The sequence below is a fragment of the Biomphalaria glabrata genome, chromosome 6 (assembly GCF_947242115.1).
Source record: "Biomphalaria glabrata chromosome 6, xgBioGlab47.1, whole genome shotgun sequence".
NCBI lineage: Eukaryota > Metazoa > Mollusca > Gastropoda > Planorbidae > Biomphalaria > Biomphalaria glabrata.
Genome location: NC_074716.1, coordinates 15,338,810 through 15,353,638, shown reverse-complemented (window position 1 = coordinate 15,353,638; position 14,829 = coordinate 15,338,810). Strand labels below are relative to the sequence as shown.

The 14,829-nt window shown below is 34.9% G+C and overlaps 1 protein-coding gene across 14 annotated transcripts in view; it reads right to left on the bottom strand.

Moving 5' to 3' along the window:
- Positions 1 to 12,984, bottom strand: part of LOC106057607 (anoctamin-4-like) — a 51,411-nt gene extending 38,427 nt beyond the window's left edge. For 3 of the 14 annotated variants that reach the window (XM_056031894.1, XM_056031898.1, XM_056031907.1), the window contains exons 1-2: positions 12,769 to 12,983; positions 8,784 to 8,929 (exon numbers count right to left, since the gene is read on the bottom strand). In XM_056031894.1, coding sequence (XP_055887869.1) covers positions 8,784 to 8,865 — 82 coding nt within the window. In that variant the 5' untranslated portion in view covers positions 8,866 to 8,929; positions 12,769 to 12,983. Of the gene's footprint in view, positions 1 to 47; positions 464 to 1,859; positions 2,148 to 8,671; positions 8,751 to 8,783; positions 8,930 to 11,921; positions 12,003 to 12,136; positions 12,477 to 12,768 lie in introns of those variants that run through there. The other 11 variants (XM_056031901.1, XM_056031906.1, XM_056031909.1 and 8 more) reach the window with 8 other exon arrangements.
- Between the last annotated feature and the right edge of the window lie 1,845 nt (positions 12,985 to 14,829).

Below are 14,829 nucleotides of genomic sequence, written 5' to 3'. Positions count from 1 at the left end.
AACTAGATCTAAATTTATTCACAAATAAAGAAATGTGTTGGACTTACTTTTGCAGCCTACTTGGCAACTGAACGACCTAACTGGACAGATAACAGAATGTTGTTGTGTGTGTGTTTGGGGGGCACAATATTATCTCTACTGCAGATAAAGTACCAGAAGGCCCAAGTATTTTACAAGTCATGAAAGAACGATAACTTTTGTAAAGAGCAATAATTGATTTATAAAAGTTCAGTTGTCGTCAACAAATTAATGACGATTTTGAACTAAGTGGCTAACTACATAATGTGCATTAATTACTGATGTTACGTTTAAAGTGCCTTTTAATTGTGTAACATTTCAACATAACATATATACACGGCAACGTTATAAACAGATCTCATACTTCACTCGCTGACTTTCTTGTTTACATACTCGTCACTTCCCCCAAGTCCCCTAACTCTCGATACTCAACACTTGACCGTGTGTCACGGTTGACCACACAGTAGCCGTGTCACCACATACTGATTGATCAAAAAAATATGTATTTAAGATTTCTTAATTCAGAATTCTTCTGAAAATGAAGGAACATTTCAAAGCATCGAGCAGTGATCTTTATCTTCTTGCCATTCTTTGAGGAAGCGAATTTTGACACATAGTTCATTTCGTCAAATAAATGATTATGATTCATATGCAAAGGAGTTTTAACCCGAATAATTCCCATCTTTCTGATACGTATTCCCTGTAGGGAACCCAACGCTGTTGAGACCATATAACAATGTCTGATATGTTTGGCAAAATATCGTCCATCATGTGCGACTAAAAACTTACAGCTGAAGGAGACTAATTCAGTTTATGCCACCACTTCTGTCAAGTACGATTTCTTTCCCGTATTCAAGATACAAAACAAAATAATTAATTACCAATAGTTACTTAACTAATTGGTTATTTTATTATTATTATTATTGATTCTTGTGTTGTCAGGTAAAAGAAATAATTATGCGAAATTTCAGCTTAATTCGAGATTGGGTGTGGGAGAAATCAAGTGTACAAACTTTTAACCAGACAGAGTGAGTTGATATAAGCTTTGTAATCATAGGACTGAAGTATCACGTTTCTTTCTAGCCATAGAAACAAATATTCTCAAATGAACTAATTAAAACAATACTAATGGCGCTCCGAAATGAATCCAGTGATTACAAACCGCTGAGACAAGAGTTACAAACGTTTTACCAGACAGATATACAGCGTGAGTTGATACAAATGTAAAACTAATCAAAGTGTTTCGCTAACTTCTCCGAATGTGCGATGTGTTGGGAAGTCTGGGAAACACTTGGCTTTAGCCAGTCGTTCTATCAATCCAGGTGACATGATGTGTAACAAAAAGTGAATGTTACATCAGACTTACATAACCAGAGAAACTAGTTCAATGCCATTATTTACTTAGTTTAACCAATAGACCGTGAAATCAAACATTTTATTTATTATTTATTAATGCATTGAAAACATTTTTATACATTAAGAAAGACACTTATCTTAAATTAAATGAATAAGACGTTAATTTAAACAGAAATCTTATTACATTGTCACCGCTATAAATATCGAAATATAAAAGCATTTTGATGTAAGAAAAGATATTCATGGTAATATAGAAACATAACTAATGCATTTGTCATTTATAATGCTAAAACTAAGTCTAAAATATTAAATATATTTATATTAAAATTAATAAAAACACTTTTAATTAGCATTTTTAGATTCGGCTTACGATTGATCATGTTAAGTTGAAGTTAACTAGACTAATCTGTTGGGATGTGTAATAGCAACTGATTCATCTGGCCGCTTTACACATTTGGACTAAGAGACCAAACTTAATAACTTACTCTACTCTCCAACCAACGAAACATAATACTCAGTGTTGATATCCTTCAATAGTGTTCAAGCCAATTTGATATCTAGATCTCTTTCCAGTATGAATTCCTGTAATAGTTTTTAATGTATTTAAATCTTTTTGTAAACCTCGGGACCAAGGCAAAGATTAAAATGTCAAACTTGAGCGATAACAAAAGTGCATGGAAAGATTGTTAACTATTTTATGTGGTTCTAGGACTAGCCCAATCAGAACAGATCACCGAATCACCACCCAATTGAGCGAGCTGCCTCTGACATTCAAATGACAGTGAGTCAATTTAGCTGTGTATTAGTAGTGTAACTCTCATAATAGAAGATGTCATTTTATAGGAACTCTATTGTTTAAAACTGCTGATCTTTTTTTTTCTTTCATTGGAACTGAAGTGTTAGAAGAGTCGTATTCAAAAGACATGATGATGATATTCCGTATAGGAAGGAAATAATAGTATGTATTACCAATGAGGTTATTGAAAGAATGCTCCCGGAAGTACTTAAAAGACAAGTTCAGAGGTCAAACTAGTCTTAATTACTTTTACAACCAGAAAGGAAAACACGTGGCGGAAAACAGCTTTCGACAATCGCATTCAAAGAACTCGACAGATGACTCTGAGACCAAAGAAATCTATTGTCGAAAGAAAAAGTGAACTTAACTCTACCCCCCCTCCCCCTCCGCAAAAAAAAAATTTCATTTGCGTCAGATATAACAAATATTTTTGTCACACACTCCCATAGCAACGTTACATTTCAGTTTTCTTAAAATCTTCCAATTCAATGACTTATCATTAGAGTATGCGATAAAAAGAAAGTAAAATTACGAAGAAGAAAAAAAAAACAATAACTTAGAATGAATAGTTGAGTTATTTCTCTTGCTCTCAAAAAAGGCAAAATTACAGAAGAAACCATATTACCAAACACACAGAGGGGAGTGTTGAATTAATGGACCCTTACCACGAAACAACTTGACAAAAAAAAAATCAACAAACTATCTCGTGAAAGTCAAGGAGAATGAAGATCCCCTCCAAGATGATCAGCAGCAGTGTACCAGGTCTTGTCATCGTTTGATGAATTTAACATAATTATATGCTGGCTGGGGGGTAGGGCTGGGTAGAGAAAAAGTAATGACCATGCTGAATGCACTTTACTACATCTCCAAACACATGTGCTAGACAGGTTGACGAATGAGTTTAGAGAACGAATAAAAAACAACATGACAAATGAGCTACCTTTATTTCGTACTTAGAAGAATGTTTAATATGAATCCATGTATAAACACTAGGATAGAACAAGGAGAAGGGTGGCTGTATTGTAAGACATTGTCTCTTTACAAAAACCTCAAAGCAAATAGAATGTGACAAGGCAACAGTCTCTTTAACTAATAGACTCAAGGCTGCTCAAAACACTCTCTGAGCAGGAAGACCAGTTCTACGAGTCCCAGATACCAAACTGACGGCCAGTTGCTGCCTTAATAAACTTTGGGCTACAAAATTGAGCCACTAGTGTAGAGGAGGGGCTTACATCTGGGCGATGCCGGGCAGTAGTTTATGGGTGCTTGGGGCGGAGAAGGCAGCAGTTCTTATTTATAAAATTGTCTATTCAGATCATAACGCATAAACTACATATCAACGCTAGCATCTTGTTAGAGTAAGATTACTGTATGATACACATAATGATTTATATAGAGTAATGACTATCTGTTAGAGTAAGATTACTGTAAGATACACATGATGATTTATATAGAGTAATGACTATCTGTTAGAGTAAGATTACTGTAAGATACACATAATGATTTATATAGAGTAATGACTATCTGCATGCTGTAAAAAAAAAGATCCATTCTTTTTTTTTTTTTTTACAAGGCCTATATTAGTTCACCCCTTCTGTCTGTCTGTCTAGAACAAATTTTGTACACGTTATTTCTTTCACTTCCCATTCTCGGGTCAAGTTGACATTACGCACAGTTATTCATAGTCGATGACAATACATGAATTAATAAAAATAAATTAACAATTAGTTAATCAATTAGTGGTAAGAAATATTTTAAACAGAAAAAGGGAGTTAAACTTTGCAAAATTGAGAGACATGGCAGTGATTTTGATGCTCTTCCATAAGAAAAGTAGTGTATGGAGGTGCGGTGGCTGACTACAGCGTTTGGTTTCCGAACCGGAGTTACCCGGGTTTGAATCCTTGTGAAGACGGGTTTTATTTTAGCGGAAAAGACGCTATTAGTTTTGTGTGGAATTTCTGTCCGTCCGTCCGTCCCGTTTAGATCTCGTAAACTAGAAAAGATAGTGAAAATCCGACATCATAATATTTTAGACCATTCAAAGTTTTTATGCAACGGCTACTTTTTTCTTTTCTGAAAGCGAAAAATCTAATTTTTTAAATCACGTATGCAAGCAGTTTCTTTCATAAAAATACACCACTTTTACAACTATTCACTATAATAACAAACACTTTAGTAGGGGAGATGACTATTTACCATATTGCAAACACAATTATGCAAAGTTTTTTTTTTTTTACATTTGTATTGCTAAATAAGTTGTTTTACTGACTACCATATTTACACACACACACACAAAGTTAACTTTTTTTTAAAGAGAAAAAATGTATTTAGTATGCATCTAAGTTGGACATAATTTAAAACAACAATAAATAAGTAGTTTTTCATATTATCATGTGAACTGCAGTTTTACACCATTGCTATAGAACACTTAGGCCTAACTAAAGGAATTTTTTTCCTTTTTTTTTTTTTAAGGAAATTTTTCTCTTGAGGAATAAGAGTTTGACCCTTTACAAAACAATTAGTTCAATTAGATATTCATTATAAGACATCAGTTAGGTCAGGTTCACATTTAACTTCACATTCACTTTCACCTATTCTTTGGTCTGCTGGACCCCTGGGGCACTACACAAGATCTGTCAACCTTCTTTCTCCATTTGTCTTTCATATAATTTCATTCTGATGTTCTTTCTGAAAACAATGAAGCCTGCCTTTTTACATGCCTTGGCGGACCACTTCGGGGGCCGATCTTGAGTTTGTGTTTCCACACAAACTGTCTTTGTAACCTTTTTTTAATTTGAGAATCTTTAGGGTGCCTCTGAGTCCACCCAGCTCTAATGGGTTCCTCACATTAGCTGGGCTCTATTTTGCGTGTGCTCTAGTTTCTTTATGTTTTGTTTTTTATTTGAGGAGTACTTGTACCTAATAGAGTACACATACATATAATGTCTAAACAAGGTAAAATAGTTGTCTAGTTTTATGTTTTGCTTGATTTGTAAAAAAAAAATCTTTTGATAAAACCTAATGCTTTTTGTGATTTGTAATAATCTCATCAATATGGGAATTTCATAATAACTTTTCATTTCATCTACCTTTTTCTATCATCTATACAAATCTATTCCCTGTGAATGGCTGCAATGGAATTGTACATATACATGTATGTTTATATATATATATATATATATATATATATACCTATATAGTGTTAGAGAAGCTTTGATAATTTAGATTTTTATGTATATGATTTTTTAAACTCACGGATATTTCAGTGATAGATATTTTACTTACGAACATTGGGTAACCCTTACCAAGCTCTATTTTGTACTAGTTTATAATTCGTCTGTAGTGATAGTGTACCGTAAAAAATATATCCCAATCCACTCTACTGCCCAACCTAGATATGTCTGGTAGTTGTGTCCCCTTGTTATTGCGCTCGGCTAGAGATGAATGCAATATGACACTAGTACAAATATTTGCAGTTCAATAAATTATAATAGTGACTTTATTTGACATTCTAATGGTCTGCTCCCTTCATCAGTAGAGAAAAAAAAAGCCCCACAGCCTATTCTAAAAAGTGTTGACTCTGGGCATTGGGAAATACAAACTCAGCAAATCAACAAAACAAACCAGCTGAATGTAGTCGAGTCAACACAAAGTGACACTCCAATGACCTACATTTCTTACTTGATGTGTAGGGGGAAAATGTTTTAAGAAATTGAATGTCAAAAATGTGTTTTGAGAACAAAAATGTCTTGAAAATTGACTTGAGGAAAAAAAAAAGTATCAATAAAATATCAAAGCCGCAATAGATTTGCCTGTCCCCATAATGAGCTAAACATCGAAAGTTGTATACTTATAAATTAAGAGTCATGTTGTTATTCCCCACATTACCTCTTTGTTATTTCTATGACATTTCGATCTAATACAAAACCAACTTCATATTTTAAGTGGATGATGAATTATGCTTCATGAACTTTTGTAGAACGACTCTGGTTCATGTGACTGTGGAGCCCTCGTTTGGAGAGACTTTTAATAGTATTCAATTGGATACGTTGCTTTGTGTATAAGTGTTACTGGGCTCATAGAGGGTAACTTCTCAACTATTTTATTCAACGTTTAATATAAGACCTCTGAGCTGTTAAACGTTTGTAATAAGAGCATTATTCAATAGGATTCGTACGGCTTGTTTCCCAACCAGTTCTTATTAAGACATTATACATTTCTCTACAGTCATATGTAAACTGTATCTATTAAAAGAACTAAATGTAAAAAACCCAAAATCAGTATAATGAGTTCTTTCTCTATTGTTATATATGGGCTGTATTAATCAAGAGTCATATGTAAGCTGTATTAATCAAGAGTCTTAAGTAAGCTGTATTAATCAAGAGTCTTAAGTAAGCTGTATTAATCAAGAGTCATATGTAAGCTGTATTAATTCAAGTCATATATAAGCTTTATTAATTCAAGAGTCATATGTGAGCTGTATTAATTCAAGAGCCATATGTAAGCTGCATTAATTCAAGATTCTTATGTAAGCTGTATTAATTAAGTTTCATAAGTAGGTTGTACTCTTTTTTTTTTATGAAAGAGAACAAGATATAAAGATAGAATGGTTTTGTTTTCTACTGTCATGTGCAAGCTGTAGTTATCAATAGAACGGTTAATGAGAAACTCAAGTGGTTTCTTCATGAAAGTCTGGTCTAATGGTAGTGCCTGGGGATATATCATCTGTTTAGTTTCCAGGCAAGCAGCCCCTCAGCAATCCCACAAGGCCGATCAATTGACAACGTTTAAACATCTAGTTATTCGAAGTGTAGGCAGTAACAAGAACATCAACAAAAACCATCAGACAAACCAACAGACAAACCAGCAGACAAACCAGCAGACACACCAACAGACAAACCAACAGACAAACCAGCAGACAAACCAGCAGACAAACCAACAGACAAACCAGCAGACAAACCAGCAGACAAACCAACAGACAAACCAACAGACAAACCAGCAGACAAACCAACAGACAAACCAACAGACAAGCCAAGAGACACGTGATGAAGTCTATGTATTGGATTGCTATTCACAGCGCATTATTTGTAACTTTTGACGCTTATGTAAATTCTAGAGAAATGTAAACTAATCAAACAACGTCCCCCATAATGCTCTGCTCATTGTTCATGAATAATTTTAAAAAGGGGGGAGGGGAAGGTGAACAGATGCCAAGAATAAAAAACAACATACATCCTAAGTTTCATTCTGAACAGACTTTCAGCTAAATGTTTAAAATGGTTTGAGCTAAAATCATAAATCAATCCATCAACAAACTTGAACAAAGAAAAAGTGTTGATTTCATCATTGAAAAACTAAAGTAAGTATTTGACCAAAGAAGAAAAAATTAATTATGTTGTACAGGAAACAGATTCACGTTGGCCATGATCTATTTCATTTGTTGAATGTTACGGTAGGCTATTGTTTATTTGATTTCTTTGAAATGCTCACTCAACTTAAAACCAAAGCTAACAAATGTCTGAGTTAATGTCTTCATTAAGTTCTAAAAGGAGAGTTTCTCCCTATATAAAGGAAGTAGTTTGAAATTGTGATATTTTAGGGTTTTGGCACATCGGCACATCGGCAAAATTTAGGCCATGAAGCAGTTAGATTTCTCAACTTTGCCTGGAAAGTTTTAGACGGAGACGTTGCTGCTTTGTAAGGCAGCGTTATCATGTCAGCAAACACAAGTGATAGAACAATGATTCTCAACTTTTTAAAGCCTGATGGGGGTGGAAAGGGCGGTGCCGGTGGCATATTTCCAGCACGCGTGGCCGAAAAATTATCACGTCTTTGAGACTTCATTTCACTGGACAGACGTTTCGAAAGGTTGGATAACAACGTTCATGAGTCGGATATGACCCGCGGACCGTAGATTGAGCATCACTGTGATATAACAAAATCAGCACAAAGCAAACGCTTACGGTTTTTCATCGATTGTAAGAAACCCTAGCCCAATCCCTCTGTGTCTTCCGCTACCATCAGTTAACATTCTCAAAATGTCATCTTTGTAATCAATAGGATCTCTGCCCTGCGTTTGGCATTGATGTAAACTATAGTACAGAAATTAAATAAAACAAGAGTTGTAGTATGAGTTGAAGCCTCTGAGAGTTGTAATAAGAGTTGAAGCCTCTGAGAGGTTCGAATGTTCTTTGATCTCTGTGGATTGCAGCTCGCCATCATTCCATTAACATGACTTCTTTCAAGCATCTAGCGAAAGTACGTGTTTCACCTAATAAACGCAGGAATACATTTAACGTCAACGACTAGATGGCAGCCCGTGCCAGATAGGATTGTTTATCTGATACTTAAAGTAAATAATGGTTAACTTGTACATCTCAGATCAAACGGTATCTTACGACTATCACAAACACAGCTACTAATAATTGTCACAGCACTTGAGAAATGTTTGAACACTGAAAGTAACTATACCTTAAATACTACGCAACAATAATTACTTACTTTATACACAAGGTGTGTTTATATTAGTGTCCTAATACCTCAAGAAAACAAAACCAGCTAGCAATCCATCTGTTTACACACAACACACACAGAGCAGAAACAAAAACTTTACCTTCATCCATAATCTGCATTTCAAATCCGATGGGCCCGACAGCTTCGGGGGACAAGGGGACTCCTTCATAGCCGTCATCCATGGTGTGTGTGAAGCTCGCCAGAACCTGCAGCTAATCAGTAGGGGCTTTTGTTTTTCAGTTTGACCTGCAAAGTGACAGAACTGACGTCACAAAAATGTAGTCAGTGACAAACGAAAAGAATAGATTAACTTAACCTCTTCTTGTTTCTCGCTGTTTCTATTGCGTCCTAACAGAATGAAAATAGCCTGAGAGTTTGACAAACTGTGTTTCTGGCTGTTTCTATTGCGTCCTAACAGAATGAAAATAGTCTGAGAGTTTGACAAACTGTGTTTCTGGCTGTTTCTATTGCGTCCTAACAGAATGAAAATAGCCTGAGAGTTTGACAAACTGTGTTTCTGGCTGTTTCTATTGCGTCCTAACAGAATGAAAATAGTCTGAGAGTTTGACAAACTGTGTTTCTGGCTGTTTCTATTGCGTTCTAACAGAATGAAAATAGAATGAGAGTTTGACAAACTGTGTTTCTGGCTGTTTCTATTGCGTCCTAACAGAATGAAAATAGCCTGAGAGTTTGACAAACTGTGTTTCTGGATGTTTCTATTGCGTCCTAACAGAATGAAAATAGTCTGAGAGTTTGACAAACTGTGTTTCTGGCTGTTTCTATTGCGTCCTAACAGAATGATAATAGAATGAGAGTTTGACAAACTGTGTTTCTGGCTGTTTCTATTGCGTCCTAACAGAATGAAAATAGCCTGAGAGTTTGACAAACTGTGTTTCTGGCTGTTTCTATTGCGTCCTAACAGAATGAAAATAGCCTGAGAGTTTGACAAACTGTGTTTCTGGCTGCTTCTATTGCGTCCTAACAGAATGAAAATAGCCTGAGAGTTTGACAAACTGTGTTTCTGGCTGTTTCTATTGCGTCCTAACAGAATGATAATAGAATGAGAGTTTGACAAACTGTGTTTCTGGCTGTTTCTATTGCGTCCTAACAGAATGAAAATAGCCTGAGAGTTTGACAAACTGTGAGCACAATAATGAACTACAGTTCACATAGTAGCTGGCCAAGGAAATATCAAAGCGCGGGGACCAGAAGGGACAACACCAGCACACACCCTTTGCTTGTAATTTATTTAAAAAAAAACATATTTCGTCGGGTGAAATAGAAAAACTTTTGTAAAACTCTAAGAACTATTTCCCATATATTCAATGGAAACAAAGACCCACTTGTTTCCAAATCACATCTACACGCTCTGATGCGTTCAAAAAAAAAAGTTTCAACACTTAGTTATATCAATAGGATAGTTTCGTCATTGCCATAGATCACATTTTTAATTGTGGGAGCGTGTCGACAAACCGAGGCTTTGATCTGTAATGAACTGCACATTGGTATATTCTATATTATTATTCTGTTGAACAATGTCTGTTAAAAGATTTGAATGAACAACAAATCTAGAAACTGTCAATGCACATATGAAGTTGAGAGACATGGGCTTCTAAACTTGTTTTTAAAAAATGTAGAAATCGCTCTATTTTGGTCTGTTAGTGTTTGGTTTTTCGTAACACTGTAATGCAATTCTATTCTAGTGATGTAAGTATAATACTCTGGACCCATCCAAAGTGAGGACTTAAATAGTAGATCAAAATAGGTCTTATAATAAGTATGAACAAGACACTCCAGAAAACGGAAAGTAGTTTTAGTTAACTAAGTGAGGGGTTCACCTGATGAATACGCATTCCATTCAGTTCCAAACCAGCAGTGATTTTTGTTTTGATATTTAAAACCCACTTGCTTGATGCCTAGATCCCTCTATTCAACTATTTCAAAGATGGAAACTTCACATTTCAAACCTAGACTGCTTCACATTTCAAACCTGGACTGCTTCACATTTCAAACCTGGACTGCTTCACATTTCAAACATGGACTCCTTCACTTTGAGACCAGAGCTCAATACTTTTTTTTCCCTTCGAACCCCCCCCCCTTTTTCCTCTCTCTAGACGTAGCTTAATGAAAAATATTGACAATGAACAATCTAGTAAAATGGAATCTCGTTAAGACTTTTAAAAACAGTTCAAACTACGTAGCGCTAATTTCCTATTTAGTTTGAACAATTTACTTTCAAAGAAGAAACTGTTTGATGTTACTGAAAATATGAAGTTCTCAACTAGAAGATATCAGCTTAGTGAAACTCTATAAAGTGACATGGAAAGCTATTTCACTTTCACTACACGATCAGCTTAGTGAGACTGTATGAACTGACACGGAAGACTATCAGACTTTCATAACATTTGATTTACCACTGGGAGGAGACTGCTGGTTTTCTCACCTAGTACAGACTACGCCTAACGCACAAAATTATTTTCTCCATAAACACACACACACACAATCACACATGTTGCGTGAACCAGTCTGTCTAGGGCGTGGCTTAATGTTTCCGCATCATTGATTTTGTGTCTTACACTAACAGCCAAACTCATCAATTAATCTATAGACTTTATTGAGCCAAATTAATTAATCAAGAGATGGCAAATTTTTTTTAGCAATTTGCGATTGCAGATGTAGTCAAATTTAGCAATATTAAACTCATTTAGACTGGATCTAAATGTCATTTCTATAGGCCTATTATAAGCTATTTCCTATTAGCTTCTTTAAAACCATTGTCACAATTAAGCTAAATAACTAGAAACATTGAGTCTAAGTCTGGATTAGATAATGTAGCCTATCAATGAGCTAACTCATTAGATCTAAAATCTAAACAGTATTATCGTTTGACAAAACTGAACCAAGTTGAACTAGCGCTAGTTCAGTTGCTTGGAAACCTATACCTGGTGAAAGTTGAAAGAGGAAGTGTGAAATCAAGGGAAGTAATTCCACTTAAATATGAGCAAATATTGATTTATTTTTAAATCATACTAATCATTGTTGGCTTTTCAACAGACAAACAAACAAAAAATATCAATCCCGAAATGCAGGAATCATTTTGATAAACTGTTTCTACAAAGAGGGTGGTTTGATAACAAAGCGATTATACTAGATGTTCCTTTAGTACATACGTAAGCTACTTCAAATTGTTGATATTGTCTGCTACCAACAACGTTACAATGATTACTAAATTACCCACCATAGTAGTGAAGTGCTTGGCCTTTAAATGATGCATGAGTAAATGTAAGTGTGTGTAGCATGGTTTTCAAGAGGGTAACAAATTGACGCTAGTTGTATAAGTACTAGATCTAGAAACAAATTGACGCTAGTTGTATAAGTACTAGCTCTAGATCTAGCACTGAATGAGATGACGTTTAAGTTGCACCAAACAGGAATTATTTTTTTTAAACTTACGTTTTCAAGAACACGCCCAACACAATGTCTATTTGTAAGAAAACGAAATTAAAGCCTAACACATCGTCCTGTCAGCTGTTTAGTTCACTTAAATGAATGATGCACCAAAAGTACACGCCCGTCTGTAAACAACACGAGTGTCCCAAATATCTGGATCTTGAGTGGGAACCCCCAAAAAAGTACAATTATATCAAAATTCAATACGTGCAACAAGAACTTGAGTCAATATATATAGGTCCAGATCTTGATCTAGTATAGACTCCGGTGTTTAGGAAATAGGCACCTTAACACTAGGCAAATAAATATAGATTTAGAATATAGATCGACATTTATTTATTTATTATCCTTATAGGCCTATTTAAGTTTGAGATCTAGTCTAGAAAAGATATGCTTAAGATCTAGAACTAGATATGTAATCAAGATATGATCTTATCTAGAGTCTAGAGCTAAATATATATATATGTATAGCCTATATATAATAGAGATAGAAAGAAGGAAAAAAAAAGAGAAAGTAGAAAGTAGGCCAAATGTCTCGCGCTTTTCTTCTATCTCATAAAATATTAATATACAATTTCAAGTTGGTAGATGTAATACTCCATTGAATATATTAGATTTAAATCTCAACGCCCTACCTGGATGTGTGAGAACTCGTGTTATAGAAAGTGAACGCTCCACATGGTATTAAAAGTGAAAACATTTGCCCGTAATATTTGTATCCAACACTTTGCCTCAGCGAGCGCAGACTTATTATTTGACCTACTTTAGCATTTCACAACAAACACAGGACGGCGCTCTGGTGATACTTGTACAAGCCGAGTGGAAACTCTGTGGTATAGTTTTTATTTCCGCTCCAGAAGAGTTACACAGAATTCCCACCAGAGAACAAAATGGTCTATAGATGTAGCCTATAATCTTAAGTTTATATTAATTCCTGGATCCATATCTACTTGACATGGTGAAAAGAAAAAAATTCTGACACAGAAGTAAAAAAAAAATGTTTTAGCTATGATTTGTTTAGCGGCGGCATTTTTTTTTTGTTTTACCACAGAAACTCGTGTAAAAGAAAACAAAAATTCTAGATCTATAAATATAATGTCGAATCTATTGGTCGTTGGGAATTGTTGCACCCCAGAGAGTAATATAGTGTTGTAAATGACAATAATAAAATCCTAAAAATTTACAATCTTCAAAAAGATTCCAACACGAGATCCCCTTGGTTCGGAAGACAAACACTTTACCGCTCAGCAACTCCACCACCTTCTATTTATTTATTTTTAATGGTAAAGCGATCCAACGGGCAATGTTGGACTAGTCCGTTTCGTTTCTTTGATTAAAAAGTATTGGGCCGGAAGTCGCTTTTTTCCTTATATATCTTTGCATTTTTCAGTTCTCTTTTTTAAATTAAACTGACATTATTATGATATAATTTTAAGTGTGCCTGATATAGGTCTGTGGTTGTATATATATATATATATTATATAGCCTTCGTAACTTCTTCTATAAAGAAATGACTGCTTTCAACTGAAGAAAAGAAAAAAAAAAACTGATTATCTTCTATAGCCTTTGATGCATATATTAGGCAACTAGGGTTTCTCAATTCATAAACCTTATGTACAGAGTAGGAATTTTAAAATAATAATTACACTGGTGATTACAAGTGCCCAACCTGTGACCGCAGCTGCGTATCAAGGATCGGCCTCTTTTGTAACATAAGAAGTTGCAACGGGAAAAGAGATGTAAAATGACCAAAAAAAAAAAGCACTTTGGATGAAAGAAAAAAGTAAATCGCAAGAAAATACAGAACTTTTTTAAGGATTTACTATTATTAATTTGATACATATGCTCACAGAATGGCGCACTTAGACATTTTAATTTCACATTAAACAATGGTGAACGGTTTTAAAAAAGGAGTTATTCCAAGACAAAGTGTGACTTAAAATACGAAAGCATTGTCAAGCAAACTGAGTTTGTTCAAATTACGAATTGCGGCCTTGACCTTGATTCCGAAGATCACGAATCAGTGCAGCATTTTACAAGCAGACAAGTTGTGAATGGACCTCATTCACCAATGAAAAATGCGTATCACGTGACAGCCTTTGTAGAATATTCGTGTTACACAAATAACAAACTAGTGTTTAAGAGGGAAGACATATTAGGAACTCCGTTTATTACGTAAACACAAGCGGTGTCGCACTGACGCGCTAGTGTGCAAATGTACATATAATACTATTATGTTACATCTCTCTTCTTTAATTTAGAAAATCTATTTATCAGAATAACTAACAAACTAGTCAACTAAAAAGTCTAATCAGTTCATCACAAATCAAGTCTCTTGGGTTTGTTAACTATTCTGCCTGAGCGTGTTACATAAGGTTCATTTGGTCTAGAGGTGTTAGAAGAAGCAGTGTGTAGTGGCGGCTCAAAATCTAGTGTAGTTTGTAATCTTGGACTCTCTAGATCTAGTGGTTCTGGTTGTTCTGAGATGTCATCTGGAAAGTCATAATTGTTGTCAAATCTGTTTGCTTTCTCAGAAGACTTTCTGATGTGTTTTCTGTTTCTTCTGTAGACCTTATTTCCACTTTTGACATTATATGATCTAGGCTTAGAATGCTTCGAAACTACTGTTCCTGGTTTCCACTTAGAATTAAGTTGCATTCTGACTGCCGTTTCGTCTTGTAGTGGATTATGGCTCT